Source organism: Anguilla anguilla, chromosome 14, assembly GCF_013347855.1.
Source record: "Anguilla anguilla isolate fAngAng1 chromosome 14, fAngAng1.pri, whole genome shotgun sequence".
NCBI lineage: Eukaryota > Metazoa > Chordata > Actinopteri > Anguilliformes > Anguillidae > Anguilla > Anguilla anguilla.
In genome coordinates this window covers 4,966,076-4,979,802 of record NC_049214.1, presented here as the reverse complement: position 1 = coordinate 4,979,802, position 13,727 = coordinate 4,966,076, and the positions used below count along the sequence as shown (strand labels likewise).

The 13,727-nt window shown below is 45.6% G+C and overlaps 1 protein-coding gene and 1 long non-coding RNA gene across 2 annotated transcripts in view; both read left to right on the top strand.

Annotated features, from left to right (window-relative positions):
* The first annotated feature begins 5,197 nt into the window (after nt 1-5,197).
* On the top strand, nt 5,198-5,616 carry LOC118213456. Its single transcript, XR_004762421.1, has 2 exons — nt 5,198-5,281; nt 5,414-5,616. It is a non-coding gene; the product is annotated as an uncharacterized LOC118213456 (long non-coding RNA).
* Nucleotides 5,617-13,139: 7,523 nt separating this feature from the next.
* The window catches only part of whrna (whirlin a), a 90,712-nt gene continuing 90,124 nt past the window's right edge, over nt 13,140-13,727 (top strand). The window contains exons 1-2 of the mRNA XM_035392457.1: nt 13,140-13,223; nt 13,567-13,727. The exon at nt 13,567-13,727 is cut by the window's right edge and continues 717 nt beyond it. Coding sequence (XP_035248348.1) covers nt 13,692-13,727 — 36 coding nt within the window. The 5' untranslated portion in view covers nt 13,140-13,223; nt 13,567-13,691. The remainder of the gene's footprint in view (nt 13,224-13,566) is intronic.

The following is a 13,727-nucleotide window of genomic DNA, read 5'->3' as shown; positions in this document are numbered from 1 at the left end:
AATGTTCCGGAAATCTCTCCCCCTTGACTGCAATGTCGAAAAAAGGGCTCGGCGCTCTCTAGTGCTCTGAGTTTGCGGTCTGCAGCCTGACTGCAGTCCCCCTGCAGAGCCGCCAAAGTCACGGCGGAGAAACTGCGCATCCGGTGTTGGCGGGATGCAACTGCTCCAACCGGCCAGAGGGGGCGCTGTTGAGCCATGTGGCCCGGAGGTCCCTGCTGAGTGGCAACCTCCCTCCCTTCGTGCAGTCATGCACGGGCCCGTGGGACCGCTGGTCACTGCTGGTACCGCCACGGTCGGGATTAAATCCGGACCGGGAGGCGCATCACTGTAATCCCAGATCTGGCTCTCCCCAAAAAAAAACTTGCCACCTAATCATCCCCTGATTTAATTGGCTAAAAAAATGTTCTCTCCCTCCAGTGGAGCTGCTCAGTGGCCAACAATAGAGGATTGTGGTTGTACTGGGCAGCTCCCAGGTGTGAATGTGTATGAGCGTGAAGCAGGGCGTTGCTGCAAAAGAGCATCCGTGCTCAGCGAACCTACCCTGGGTAAATAAAGGTTAAATTAAAAAATAATTTAAAAATGGGAGCTCATTCCTTGACTGGGCAGCCTTCCAGGGCCCCATTAAGCAACCCCCAGTTTTTTAAAGTGAATTCCACCCCAGATCGAAGTGGCTCGCAAAGCTGTTTGGCTGGGATTCAGTGATGCACAAAGCGCAAAGTATCATTCCAAAGGGCTTCTCTCCACATCCCTTGCCTGAGAGACCCTCTACTTCCACATCTTTCCTAGTGTCACATGTAGCTCTTACGCGTGAGACATAACGATTTATATCCGAGAGCAAGGCATGTCATTATGGGAACACAGGAGAGCTGTCCGATGTGTTCGTCACCTATACTTCCAGAGACAACCCTCGCTGCCACATTTTTAATTTACACTTTTGGTGTGAGGAGGTGTGTGTGCGGGGGGCGGGGAGTGTGCTGGAGTTATCTTTGGGTGCTGGCATGGTCTCCTAAGCCCTGGGCCAAAAAAGGGATTAAGGAATCGTATGTAATTTTAAATTTGAAGCGGGGCTCAGTTTCTCACTCAATGTGACCCCCCCCCCCCCCCCCCCCCACTCCCCTTCCTCTTAAGCTGAATACCTGCGTCAAGGTCCCTGCTCTCTAACCAATAATACACTGCCTGGCCAAAAAAAGAAGTCTCACACACTATTATTTCGTTGGACCGTCTTTAGATTTGATTACCGCGCGCATTTGTCATGGCATTGTTTCGACAACCGTACGCAACGTCACATCATTTATTTCCGTCCAGAATTGCATTATCCTGTATTGACAACGGGAGAGTCGAACCACTCCGTAAAGTTCTCCAGCACGTCCCAAAGCCTTTCAGTGGGGTTAAGGTCAGGACTCTGTTGTGGCCAATACATGAGTGAAAATGATTCCTCATGCTCCCAGAACTCCTCTTTCACAATTTGAGCCCGATGAATCTTGGCATTGTCATTCTGGGATAGGCCGTCAAGGAAGAAAAAAATCCACTGATGCGATAACCTGGTCATTCAGTACATTCAGGTACTCAGCTGACTTAATTTTATTGCCGCATAACGTTGCTGAGCCTAGACCTGACCAATTGAAGCAACCCCAGATCATAACACTGCCTCCAGAGGCTTGTACAGTGGGCACTGCCCAAAAAAATCCAAACGGCAACTTTTTTTTTTTGGCCAGGCAGCGTATCTCTCAAGTAGAGATGGGCACGTTTATCCTGCTTGAATTTCTGTGACTGAGCATCTGGGACGCTAACGCTATTTGGTGTAACTCCAGAACACGTGTCCCTGTCTTTATTCACTCACACTGGCTTACCGTCTGGAAAGTGTAACAGAAGCAGTAATGGCTGTGTTTTCTGCTGATAAACGAGCTCTTACTCAGCGCAGTTCCATTGTGTGCAAAAACACATTTCGGTGATAGGACTGGTGTCATGTCAACACTCCCTAATTTGTGTGCTCTCCTATTAAGCGTCAGTTCACTTTTTTTTTTTAGTTTTTAGAGGCTGTCTTTTTTTTAACTATGAATTTGTAGGGGGACGGCGCATTGTTAGTCAAAATGGAGGTGAACACAGGGGGGGGGGGGACGCTGAATTGGCGTGAGCAAACAGAAAGCCTGAGCCAGGATCCCGGGCTCCCCGCGCTGGCGGACGTCCGTGGGCGGGGCTGTAATTACCGGGGTGGGAACAAATGTCAGGTGCTTTTCGGGTTCCTCCATCAGAACGAGGCGCGGGACAGAAAAAACCCGTGGACCGGCGCTGCGTGGCGCCCCGTGGGCTGACTAATCGAACCTTTTCAAAAAACAAAACACAAAAAAAAAAGCCTGTCCTCGGTGGATGGAAACGCCGGCCCCCACTCATCTGGCCCCGTGAATAGAAACGCTTTCGGTCTGCAGGTGTCAGACGGGAGGTTGTTGATTGACAGCTTCCCCTGGGAGGGAGCCAGCGGTCTGGTAATGGTGAGTTAATGGCGTGACCGCAGTGGCCGGCGGCCGAACGGTAGAGCAGCACGCCGAGCGTTAACTCGAGCCTTTAATGGCCGCCCTGTCTGCTCACTCTTCGCCGGGCTGTTGTCTTTTTTTGAAAGCTTGTAGGACAATTACCAAACGCTTGTTTAAAAAAAAAAGTTGTTTGCTTCCTAAGGCTTACTACTGAAAAAATACCATCTGTTTTCTGTATGTGTGTCTGTGGAGCTGTACTGTACAAGGAGCCAATGACCTGCTTTAATGTACTTAAGCGCTTTTTTCAAAGAGTGATGTCACCGTTCCAAAATAATATACTGGGTTTCTGGCTTTGAGGTCAGAGTGCCTGTTTATGTGCACAAGTACAGGGTAATTCGATTCTGACAGATTAACTTTATCTGAGCTATGGAGCTGTGTTTCTTTTTCTGATTTGGCCAACATATTGATTTCGTGTTTCAAGGGCGAGCTAGGCGTACTTAAGCTTGGAGTGCATCTCTCTCTTAATAACCAAATCCTCCCCTCTCCTGTGTAATGAGGCATAAGGAGTGTGCCACCGGAGACATAATCAAGGAAACAAACATATTTTACATTTAAGATATATGCGCAGATCCGCATATTTATACAGTAAGATCATATTAGGCTTTTAAAGGAATCGGCTGTTCCCCCAGTAAAGGCCTACATCTTGATACGCAAGCCTCATATTACATTACAGGCATTTAGCAGACGCACTTATCCAGAGCAACTTACACAACATTTGCATAGCATTTACATCGCATCCATTTATACAGCTGGATGCATGCTGAAACAACGCAGGTTAAGTACCTTGCTCAAGGGTGCAACGGCAGTGTCCTTACCCGGGAATCGAACCTGTGACCTTTAGGTTACAAGACCGGTTCCTTATCCATTATACTGTACCGCCGCTGTCATATAATATGTAGCTCAGGAGGTAAGACCGATTGTCTGGCAGTCGGAGGGTTGCCGGTTCAAACCCCGCCCTGGGCGTGTCGAAGTGTCCTTGAGCAAGACACCTAACCCCAAACTGCTCTGGCGAATGAGAGGCATCAATTGTAAAGCGCTTTGGATAAAAGCGCTATATAAATGCAGTCCATTTACCATTTACCAAATGTGGGCCCATCCAAAGAAATGGCAACTGCGGAATAATTTATTTCAGCCTGAGAATGTGGGGCGTGGGCCTGCAGATTCTTCCTGTGTAAGGTTCAGAGAACTGCATTTGCACAATGAGAGACCCTCGTTTCCAACACTGCCACCACGCAGCAGAAAACATCTGATGAAACAAGTGCAAACTGACACATTTAAACATTCTAACATTCCGGAATTTTTTCAGCGACAGCAACGAGTCCCTCTTTAGGGTATTTTGTAGAATGTTCCATGTGTACGGGGCACTGGAGTGGAATGTAAACCGACCTGGATTTGGGGTTAACAGTGGGAACTCTGAGAACCAGCCAGTCCTGTCCTTGCAGGCCTCCCTGCCTCTGCCATCAGACCGCGGCTGCCCGTCTGATCTGCAATCTCCCCGGACTCAGCCAAGTCCCTACACTTTTCATCTCCTTCCACTGGCTACCTTCATCACATGCGTTGGCTAGCCTGAATTTCAGAACCTCTGTGCGATCCCATTGGGCAGCTAAAGGGGACAGTTCCGTTATACCTTTCAAAAGATCACCAGACCCTACGGCTCCTACCAGAGCCCTCTGTTCTCCTGCTTCTGGTTGTCTGACAGCTCTCCTTCCCTGTGTGCATTCACTTCCAGGTCACAGTGGCCCCTCGGTGGTGGAATGAGCTTCCCGCTGCAGCCCGAACCCCAGGAACCCTGCCCATCTTCTGATGCAGACAGAACGCCACCACGGCTCCCCTGAACTCCTTTAGGTAACCTTTCTTTTTCTCTTTCTTAGGATTTACCCAAAATATTACAGTTATAGTCATGTAAACAGGTTTTGTTCTAGTGCTACTTTAGTTACAATACAAATGGTTGTTTGTTAGTTTTAACATTACATTTGCACATAGTAGAGGCAGAAACCCTGGGAATTTTCAAGACTAGGCTTGATACAGTGTTAGATACTATCGAGTCTGTTGGTAATCAGAGCACTAATTTAGTCAGGAAAATGGCGAGCATTGTTGGGCTGAATGGCCTCTTCTCGTCATTATGTTGGCATGTCATGTTCATTAATGGGCCTTTGTGCCTTCCTGGTGATGCCACATTGTTGTAATCCTGAGAGTTAGACTCCATTTCTGTATAAGATCTGCTGTGTGCAATGTAATGAGACTGAAATGTGTTAATGATTGAATAATGTTGGGTCAGTGTTGCTTGTGCACTGCGTGAGTTGACCGTGGTAAGAGCAGTCTTGCATGTCACTACTGATACACGCAGGGCTAATGAATTACGTCTCCCCTGGCGTTGCATAAGGGTAAAAAAGGAATCACTGAAACCTTGCATCCAGTTAATTTAAAGGTTTCGCACGATGTAACAATTTAAAGTGACCCTCTGGTGTCTGAATTCTGATGAATGCTCTTGCGCCAAATCACTTTTTCGCCGTTGAGCGAAGTTACCGGGTTTTTTTTTTTTTTTTTTTTTAATCTCCAAGGAAATCCACACGTGCGTGTTCCTCCTGCCGCGAGTCAGATTGAAATTGCTTCTGTCCTTCAGGAGTTAAAGACTTTTCGTTTCGTGTCTCTTTTTCGGGGCAGAGCAGAGCAGAGCGGAGTGAAACTTCACGATAACCGCAAACCCTTGAGTGGAAAAGAGGCTCTGTCAACAGCAATACAGTATACAGGTGCGGCGTGAAATATTAACCCTGACAGCCAGGCAGTGTATGAAAATCAGCCCGGGAGGACCTACTCAGCTCAGAAACTGGAGGCACTCGGAGGGAGGAAGGTTCGCTAATAGTCTTTTTTTTTTCCTTCAGGCATATTTACAGAAACCGCGAGGGATATGAAGGGACGGATCCGTTTTCCATTTGTACGCATCGATTTCCGTTGCAGTCCGCAGACGCCGGTGACGCGTGGTGCAATATGGCTTCTTTTGTGAACTGACTGGCGAGCCAGCTCGCATACATTACGGGGTTAGGGGCCATGCGCGCTAGTACTGCAATAAATGAAGTGATATGTACCTGTATTCGCAATGATGTGTATTGATGCACGACGGACGTGCACAAATTGAGTTCTGGAGGGCCAGTGCATGTGCAGACTTAGGTTCCAACGTATTATACTGGCTGAATGTTCAAAATGGTTACTATGGCCCCACCTATTTGGGAGCACAGTGAAACGCTTTGCTTCCGTTGCAGGTCATAGCAAGCGATTAATATCACCTTTGTGAAAAATAAGATGCCTCCCAGTAAAACTGCTTAGACTATCAGAAATACATTTACTGAATATATGAACATCGCATGTCCTAAAAAAAGGCTAAAATTCTGCCCTGCTATAAATGGTCATTATTTGCGTAATTGACGAGGAATGCGCAGCATGCTATTCTTTTGTTTCACCGAATCTCCTTCAGGTGAATGAAAGGGGCCCAGTGACACGTTTGAAAGCGTCATTATCATAAAAAAGACGTGACGGAGAGGGGAAGCTCTGAAATAGGTACGCCGTATGTTTGTAATTTTAATGAGGGGCACTTACCGTGCAGCTGCTCCGGGTTCTGTTCTGTTTATGGCGAGAGGGGGACGTGGGGTCGGGGTCAGGGGCGGGGAAGCGGGTAACAGGATAAAGGAAAGCATCGGCGCAGAAGGTTTGCGTTTTCCGAATTGTTAATTTCGGTTCTCCGCGTAAACTGCTGCGTGGCTGAATGTCCAGCATTCGTTTTAATGGAAAATTAAGGATAGGCCTTCTCCCATTCGCTCGTCTTTAATGACCTCATTTTAAAAGGAAGTAAATCAAAGGGGCCAGGGGGTAGGAGGGTTGGGGGGGGGGGGTAGAATAGTTTCGTATTGATGCTGAAGGGGAGCGAGGGTTTTTTTTATTCTTCCCCAGGAGCAGACATCTGACTAAGAGTAAATAAGTGCTCTTATAAATAGCCCAAGGCAACGCGTAGGCCCGGCAGCGTGGACTGAGTGTATGTCTGCTGACGGCTGCCGCTAATGCAGCGCTGCTTAAGAGCTTATGGGTCAGGTGAGCCTCCCGCTGTTTACATGCTAATGTGGGCCAGCCAGGCAACGGTGTGCAACACTAACTCGTATAGAGGCACACACACACACACACACACTCACTCACACACGCACGCACACACACACTCACTCACTCACTCACTCACTCACTCACTCACTCACTCACTCACTCACTCACTCACTCACTCACACACACTCACTCACTCACACAGGCACACAGGCACACACACACGCATGCACACACAGACACACAGACACGCATGCACACACACACACTCTCACTCACACACGCACACACACACACACACACACACTCACTCACGCACTCTCACACACACACACACACACACAGATGCACACACACACTCATGCACGCGCACACACACAGACACACACACACACATACACGCGCACACAGACACACACACGCGCACACACACAGACACAGACACACACACTCACACACACACACACGCACACACATACACATACACACACACATACAGACTTGCATATGTACGCAGACACAGATGCAGACCCACACAGAAGCATGCGTGCCCACACTCACGCATGCACACAGAACCACATACACACAAATACACAATCACCCAGACACGCAGGCAAGCACGTACCCTCTCAGTTACGGAAATGCACGCACAGACACACACCACTAAACTAATCGCAGCATGTGGCACACAGTCATGAGCGATGGCTGTTATTGCCCACTGAAATCAGGTTGATTATCTGTGTTAGGCCCATCAGCCTCAGAATAGAGTTATTGGCCATTTGGAGGAAAATCCTCTTTATGAAAGGTATTTACGAACCAAACTCTGAAGAGCCACCCACCACCTATAAAAACAGAATGTAACAAATAAGTAATTTACTTTACGGTGCATGTCTTTTTGCTATTTGCATGATACTGATGAGATACAAGTAGCCTGCAGCTCCCAGATGGTCTTAACGTATTTCTCCTGGTCTTGGGTGGAGGCTTTTAATTCTACCCTTAAGCTCTGTGAGGGGCATGATGTCATCTGTGCGTGGACCCACTGCATTGAGAAGGCTTAGATGCAGGGTTTCTTTCACTTAAACGATCTGGAGCTGTATTCATAATGCATATCATAGCAGGAGTGCTGATCTCAGATCAGCATTGCCTTTCATCTCATAATAGACAAGGCTAACATAGAGACAGAGGAGAACTGATCCTAGATCAGTGTTTTGACTTGCTTTATCAATACAGGCCTCATTCAGGGTCTAGTGTGCAGGCCTTAGCAATGCTGACTCATAGTTGCACAGTATTCCAGTGTTAGCAGATTTAACATTTTCATATTTTAAAAAAACAAACAAAAACAAAACAGCCTTGCAATGACTGATACTCTCAGCAGGGGGCGATGTTTCCATTACAAATTCGCACCAGCTTTATTTAATTAATGGAAAGCGTCCATCGGGTTGCCCTTCCAATCCACAGGTAATGTAAAATCAATTACTTCCTTGCCCTGGCCTTTTGTTGTCCTCTCTTGCGTGTCCTTGTGTGGTTCGGTTTGGGGAAACCCCCGCTAATATACCTCGTCCCCACTGTGTTCCACATGTAATGTGGGGGAAAAAAGCCAAAGGAATGGCAGTGAATTGATGCAGATGCGTTTTACTGCGCACGCCTGTGAACGAGGCCTCGCGTTGCTGTCGGTGCAAATGGAGAGCGTCTCCAATCACTCAGTCTCAGCCACTAAAGAGCGAAAGCAAATTTATATTTGAAATAAAACCGGAAGCCACCGTGACAGCCGCAGATCCTGTCTGGACAGAGAGAGGGAAAATGGGACGCGAGGCAGGGCTGAATTATTCCCGCTATTTGTTGACGTTACGAGCTGAGCCTTTACGAGTACCCAGGCTTAAAAAAAATGCGGAAGAAAAACACACGTTTTGAGAGTACGAAGCCGTCACCGTTCATTTTTGCCGACGACCGATTGAGATGAATTGAAACTCGGGTCGAACGTAACATTGTGTCGTAATGGAATAGCGTCAAACTAAAAATTAAGATGGGTTTGTTTTCTGTTTCCTGAACCTCAGCCCCCCCCCCCCCCCCCCCCCCCCCCTCCAATCCTAACCCCTCCCAGTGGGCGAATCATCTCCCTCAACACAACCAGGACCGCGGAATCATTTGCCTCACAAATGCATCTAAAAAGGTTCTCCTAATTAAACTCCTTTCTCCTTGGCTCTCCTAATACTGAACACTGAACACGCTGCATGGGCTTACTTGTGGTACCCAGGCTGAATCCAAAACGACGTCCCCTAGCCCATTTGCTTTCTTGCAGTACTACATTCTCCATTTCCCTCTTGCGCCTATTATGGCAGCTAATCTCACATTGTAAGATTGTGTAGCGACTGCTGCTCTCTGTGCTGACCCTGACTGCTTAGCCGCAGCACTGTTTGCTGTCTAAACCTGCGTGCATGCACTTACGGGCGAGCCGCTCTGGATAAGAAGACCATCTGCTGAACATAAATTGCCGTGTAATAATTGCAAAACGTATGATTCATAAATGGCCTGTGTTTTTACTCAGTTAGGTCCCAACACAGCTCCAGGACACAAACAATGTTTTCTCACATGTGTAAAAGATAAATAAACGCACAGATTAATTACCTATTCCGAAGGCAAAGGGGAGAGAGCTTGACCTTTATGCACAAAGCATACCATATGTGGAGTGCTGACTTGGGGTCAGCATTGCCGTTTAGTATATAGTGGGTGAGACTGAGATATGGCCAACTGAAACATGATCTTAGATCAGCAGTCCAACGTCAACGTGAAGCTATGGAGATGGCGTATGGCTGGGGTGACTCCAGATTATCTATGACCGACACATCGTCAGCCATTTATTATACTGCTTATTATGTATACAGCAGTTAAGTTACTCTCTCGATGGGATCATAATTACTATTTGTTTATTTTTTCATTGACACTTAAAACTTAAAAAAATAACACATTATTAGCAGGGATGGTGGGATGTTCATGAAAACTTGGTAGAAGCCTGTTGCAGGGCCCTAATATTGTAGGCTTACTGTTAGACAGTTGTCATAGCAACCTGAAAATATCCAGGTAAATTTAATGACGAATGTTATTACTGTTGCTGCTACTACTTCTGTTACAGCTATTACTTCAATCAATCAATCTAAATGACTATTTTCTAAGGCCAGGTTTAAGTAAGGTTGTTACACAAATCTTCACAATGGAAATATTTTTAGAGGGAATAAAAAAGAAACTGAAAAAAAAACCCAATTAAACCTTTTTGGAAAAACTGGAAAATTATTCTATAAAGCACTGATATGAGTTAAAGCTCAGCTCCTGCAAAATAGTGGGATATAGAATAGCACAGTGATTAATAATAACAATAACTAATATTATAATAATAATAATAATAGTTGTTGTTGTTGTAGTTATTATCACCACTATAATGTTTTACATATTTACAGTCTTGCTCTTGATCCCTCTTTCTCCCCTCTCTTGACTTGATACGTGAGAGAAAAAAGACTACCCTCCTCCTTTCTTGTCCCTCCTTTGCTATCTGCACTGCTTTCTTTCCTGCTTTCCCCTTTTCTCCCTCTCTCTCTCTCTCTCTCTGCTCCTCCTCCTCCTCCTCCTCTCTCTCTCCCCTCCCACCTTCCCTCCCTGTCCCTCTCTCTCTTCTGCTCCAGTACCTTCTGTGCTTCCTGCTCTGCTGGAAAAAAAAAGGTTCTAAAAATAAATCCCTTTTTCTGACATTTCTTTATTATGTTTGATTCACAACAGTTTTTCCTGTTGTGCAATATGAATTGCTGGTGACTCAGTGGGCTACAGCTCCACTATCATAATTCCATCTTCAGTCACTAGCTGCAGCAGTGATACATGGAAGCAGACTAGGATACAAATTGAAAATCAAGCTAATAGCTGAGGCTATTAGTGGTAACGGTGGTATATGGGGGCAAAGGGATTTAATCACTGAGTCCTTCAGTACTTATTGCGTTGGAATTAGACTTACTTGCACTCAATCTGTGTCTGGTTTGGAATGTTTCCTTTATACTAGTGTGGTTTTTTTCCCTGGTTTTTTAAAATTCCCGTTGGCCATTGCAATTTTATCTGCGTGAATCAACAGGGGCTGGGGAAAGAAATAAAGGAAATAACAGAATTATTTATCTTTGGAATGAGTAAAGCTGTGAGGTTAACGAGCATAGCTGGGTATCTGGAATTGAGTAGTAGAAAATAAAACTCAATTTCTGCTGATAAGACCAATTTGGCTCCCTTCACCCTCTCCATGCTAGCATTATGCTCATTAGCTTAGCAGATGTAATTTTCTACAGCAACTTACACGGCATAATTTATTTTTCATGTGTTCTTTTTTTATATAGCTTATACATACACTACATGGCTGAAAGTATGTGGACACCTGACATCCAAAATCTCATTCAAAATTATGGGCACTAATATGGAGTTGGTCCAGCCTTTGCTGCTATACCAACCTCCGCTCTTCTGGGAAGGCTTTATACTGGATGTTGGAGCATTGCTGCAGGGATTTGCTTACATTTAGCCAAAAGAGCATTAGTGAGGTCTGGCACCTGATTGGGAGATTAGGCCTGACTCACAGTTGGCTTTCCAATTGATCCCAAAGGTGTTGGATGGGGTTGTGGTCAGGGCTCTGTGCAGGCCAATCAAGTTCTTCCACACCGATCATGACAAAACCATTTCTGTACGTACCTCGCTGTGTGCATTGGTGGCATTGTCATGCTGAAACAGGAAAGGGCCTTCCCCAAACTGTTGGGGAAGCGCAGAATCGTCTATAATGATTGTATGATGTAGTATTAAGATTTGCCCTCACTGGAACTATGGGGGCCTAGCCCAAACCATGTAAAACAGTCCCCGACCAAGGGGTGTCCAGATACGTTTTGTCATATAGTGTATGCGCTGGAGTGGTGTCCATTTTTCCCAAACTTTCTTGCTCAAGACCACAGGAGTAGTTGCACCCTTGCAGTTGGTGGATAAAATTCTGTTTTTTGTCTTTCCTCCCATCAAATTGGTTTCCTGGAAACCTCACTTGAAAAAAAAAAAAATTCTCTAAAAAATGAAAATATTCAGGACTAGTTGGCATCCTTCATTAAAAAGCTGTGCTTGGAAGAAATGAGTCATGTTGTGCATACATCACAGCCTGTAGTCCTACTGGTAGTACAGGCCTCTAATACAAGGGGACACGGTGTACCTTCTTCTGTGTGACTGCAAGTCCAATTTAGGCAAGATTTTGTTGCCTCTTTCTTCTCAAATTTTTGTCCATGAGGATGAGTTTCTTGTATGAGCACTTTTACATCCAGATTTAGGGCGCCTGTGTTTTATCACTTGAGCCTCCATGACGTAACACAACAATCCACATAATATGCATCGGTTATGCAACTCCGTCCAACTATGTGTTACAAAACGCACTTCCACTGCCTTGTTCTTGATCAGAGCTCTCAATGACTCACGTTGTGAGCTCAGCTGGTTTTTTTTGTGATGTTTGAATTGCTAATGGTGATCGAATGCTGAGTTTGCTCAGCGTGTCAACACTAACAGAATTGACCTTTTCAAAGCTGATTTGACAGACTGAAGTGCCCTTAAGGTGCTGGTATATTGATTCAAAGGCTTTTTCTGACACACACCAATTTCAAGTGTCAATCCAACTGGCCTTCATTGTTCTCAGTTTCTAATTTTCCTTCACTCTTCCTGGTGACTGGAGGACGGCATTATGTTAATGTTGGGACCGATACATTAGTGCCGCTAATTGTCAAAGAGTTCTTACTCAGTTGAGCCGTCTTGGTGAAGCGGTCACACTGCCACAATCGGCGCATGTTTATATATCGATTAGAGGACTGTATTTTTGATATTGTAATATTACAGAAACAACAAACTTGTTAAGCTGAGGTGTTTGGTGGTGGGTGGAGGTTGGGAGCCATGGATACTCGAACCGCTAAATTGGACTAAAAATGACCTTAAAAGTGTTGATAATTATGTCCTATGTGTGTCTGACTGGGTCCCACCGTAGTGTTTTGTTGGTTGCTAGGCAACACATTCCCACTATAGGGCTGCGTCATTTCCTGAGTAACTAAGGTCTGGTGCGAGACGCCACAGCAGAGTCTGTTGTGCACGGGAGTCAAATGCAGAAGGAGCAAGTGAACACGCACTCCACAGACAAGCATAAGAAAAAGAAATCAAAAGAAAAGCGACCGAACATTTTCGAAAGCCGACTTTTTACCTGTATTTTTTGTCTTTTTAAATGATCTACACAATAACATATTTATAGTTTTCATCTTTACTTTAGTTTGTCTAAACAGCGATATATTTTTGCGACGAGAATAAGACAACTCCACTTCTAACAACAGTCTTTGGCGTGCGAGCTACGTGAGCTGAGCAGAACAAAACATAAAAACAAATATGTTACCTATGCACTAAATTTAATCCACATAAGGCAGTCGCGCTTATTTTTCATATCTTTTTGTAATTTTATTTTCTGACTTGGCATTTTCTGCTTGTTGACTCGAGGTGGGAGAGATATCGGAAATACAACGACACCTGACCCTCCACAACGCGCGAAGACAAGACGCCCTAATAGCAGCATCGAGACAGGTAGCTGTAAGGTAATTTCCCTGAGTTTTCCGTTGTTGAGTTCCGTTGTTAACACCGGCTTAGTAATTCTTTGTTGCAGAATTTAGTTTATTATCTGTTAACTTTTAAACTGCTCGTGTCCATTCGTTTTTTACACCGTTTTCAATGAATTTTTTTTAAAGCATCAAGATCTTTTAAATGATCATGTGAATTCGTGTTGGTCAGCACACATTGAATGAGGCTGATGTCCCGTATTTATCTCTGGTGCTGTTGTTGCCCCCAGGCTTCGTTATAATTAGTTTGATCGAGTGAGGGATTAGCTCCTCAGCGCACACGTCTCTATGACTAACATGGCTATTTCCAGAACGGACTATCTCGGGGAATTGCGATGCGGTTCTCTGCCCTGAGCGAGCAAGGGCCACGGGCGCAGTCGCTACCCCAGATGCTCCCTTCTCCAGCGTGGCTCGCAGTTCTCGACAGGGCTCCAGCATGAGCACGGATCTAGAGCGCCTGTCGCTCAACTCG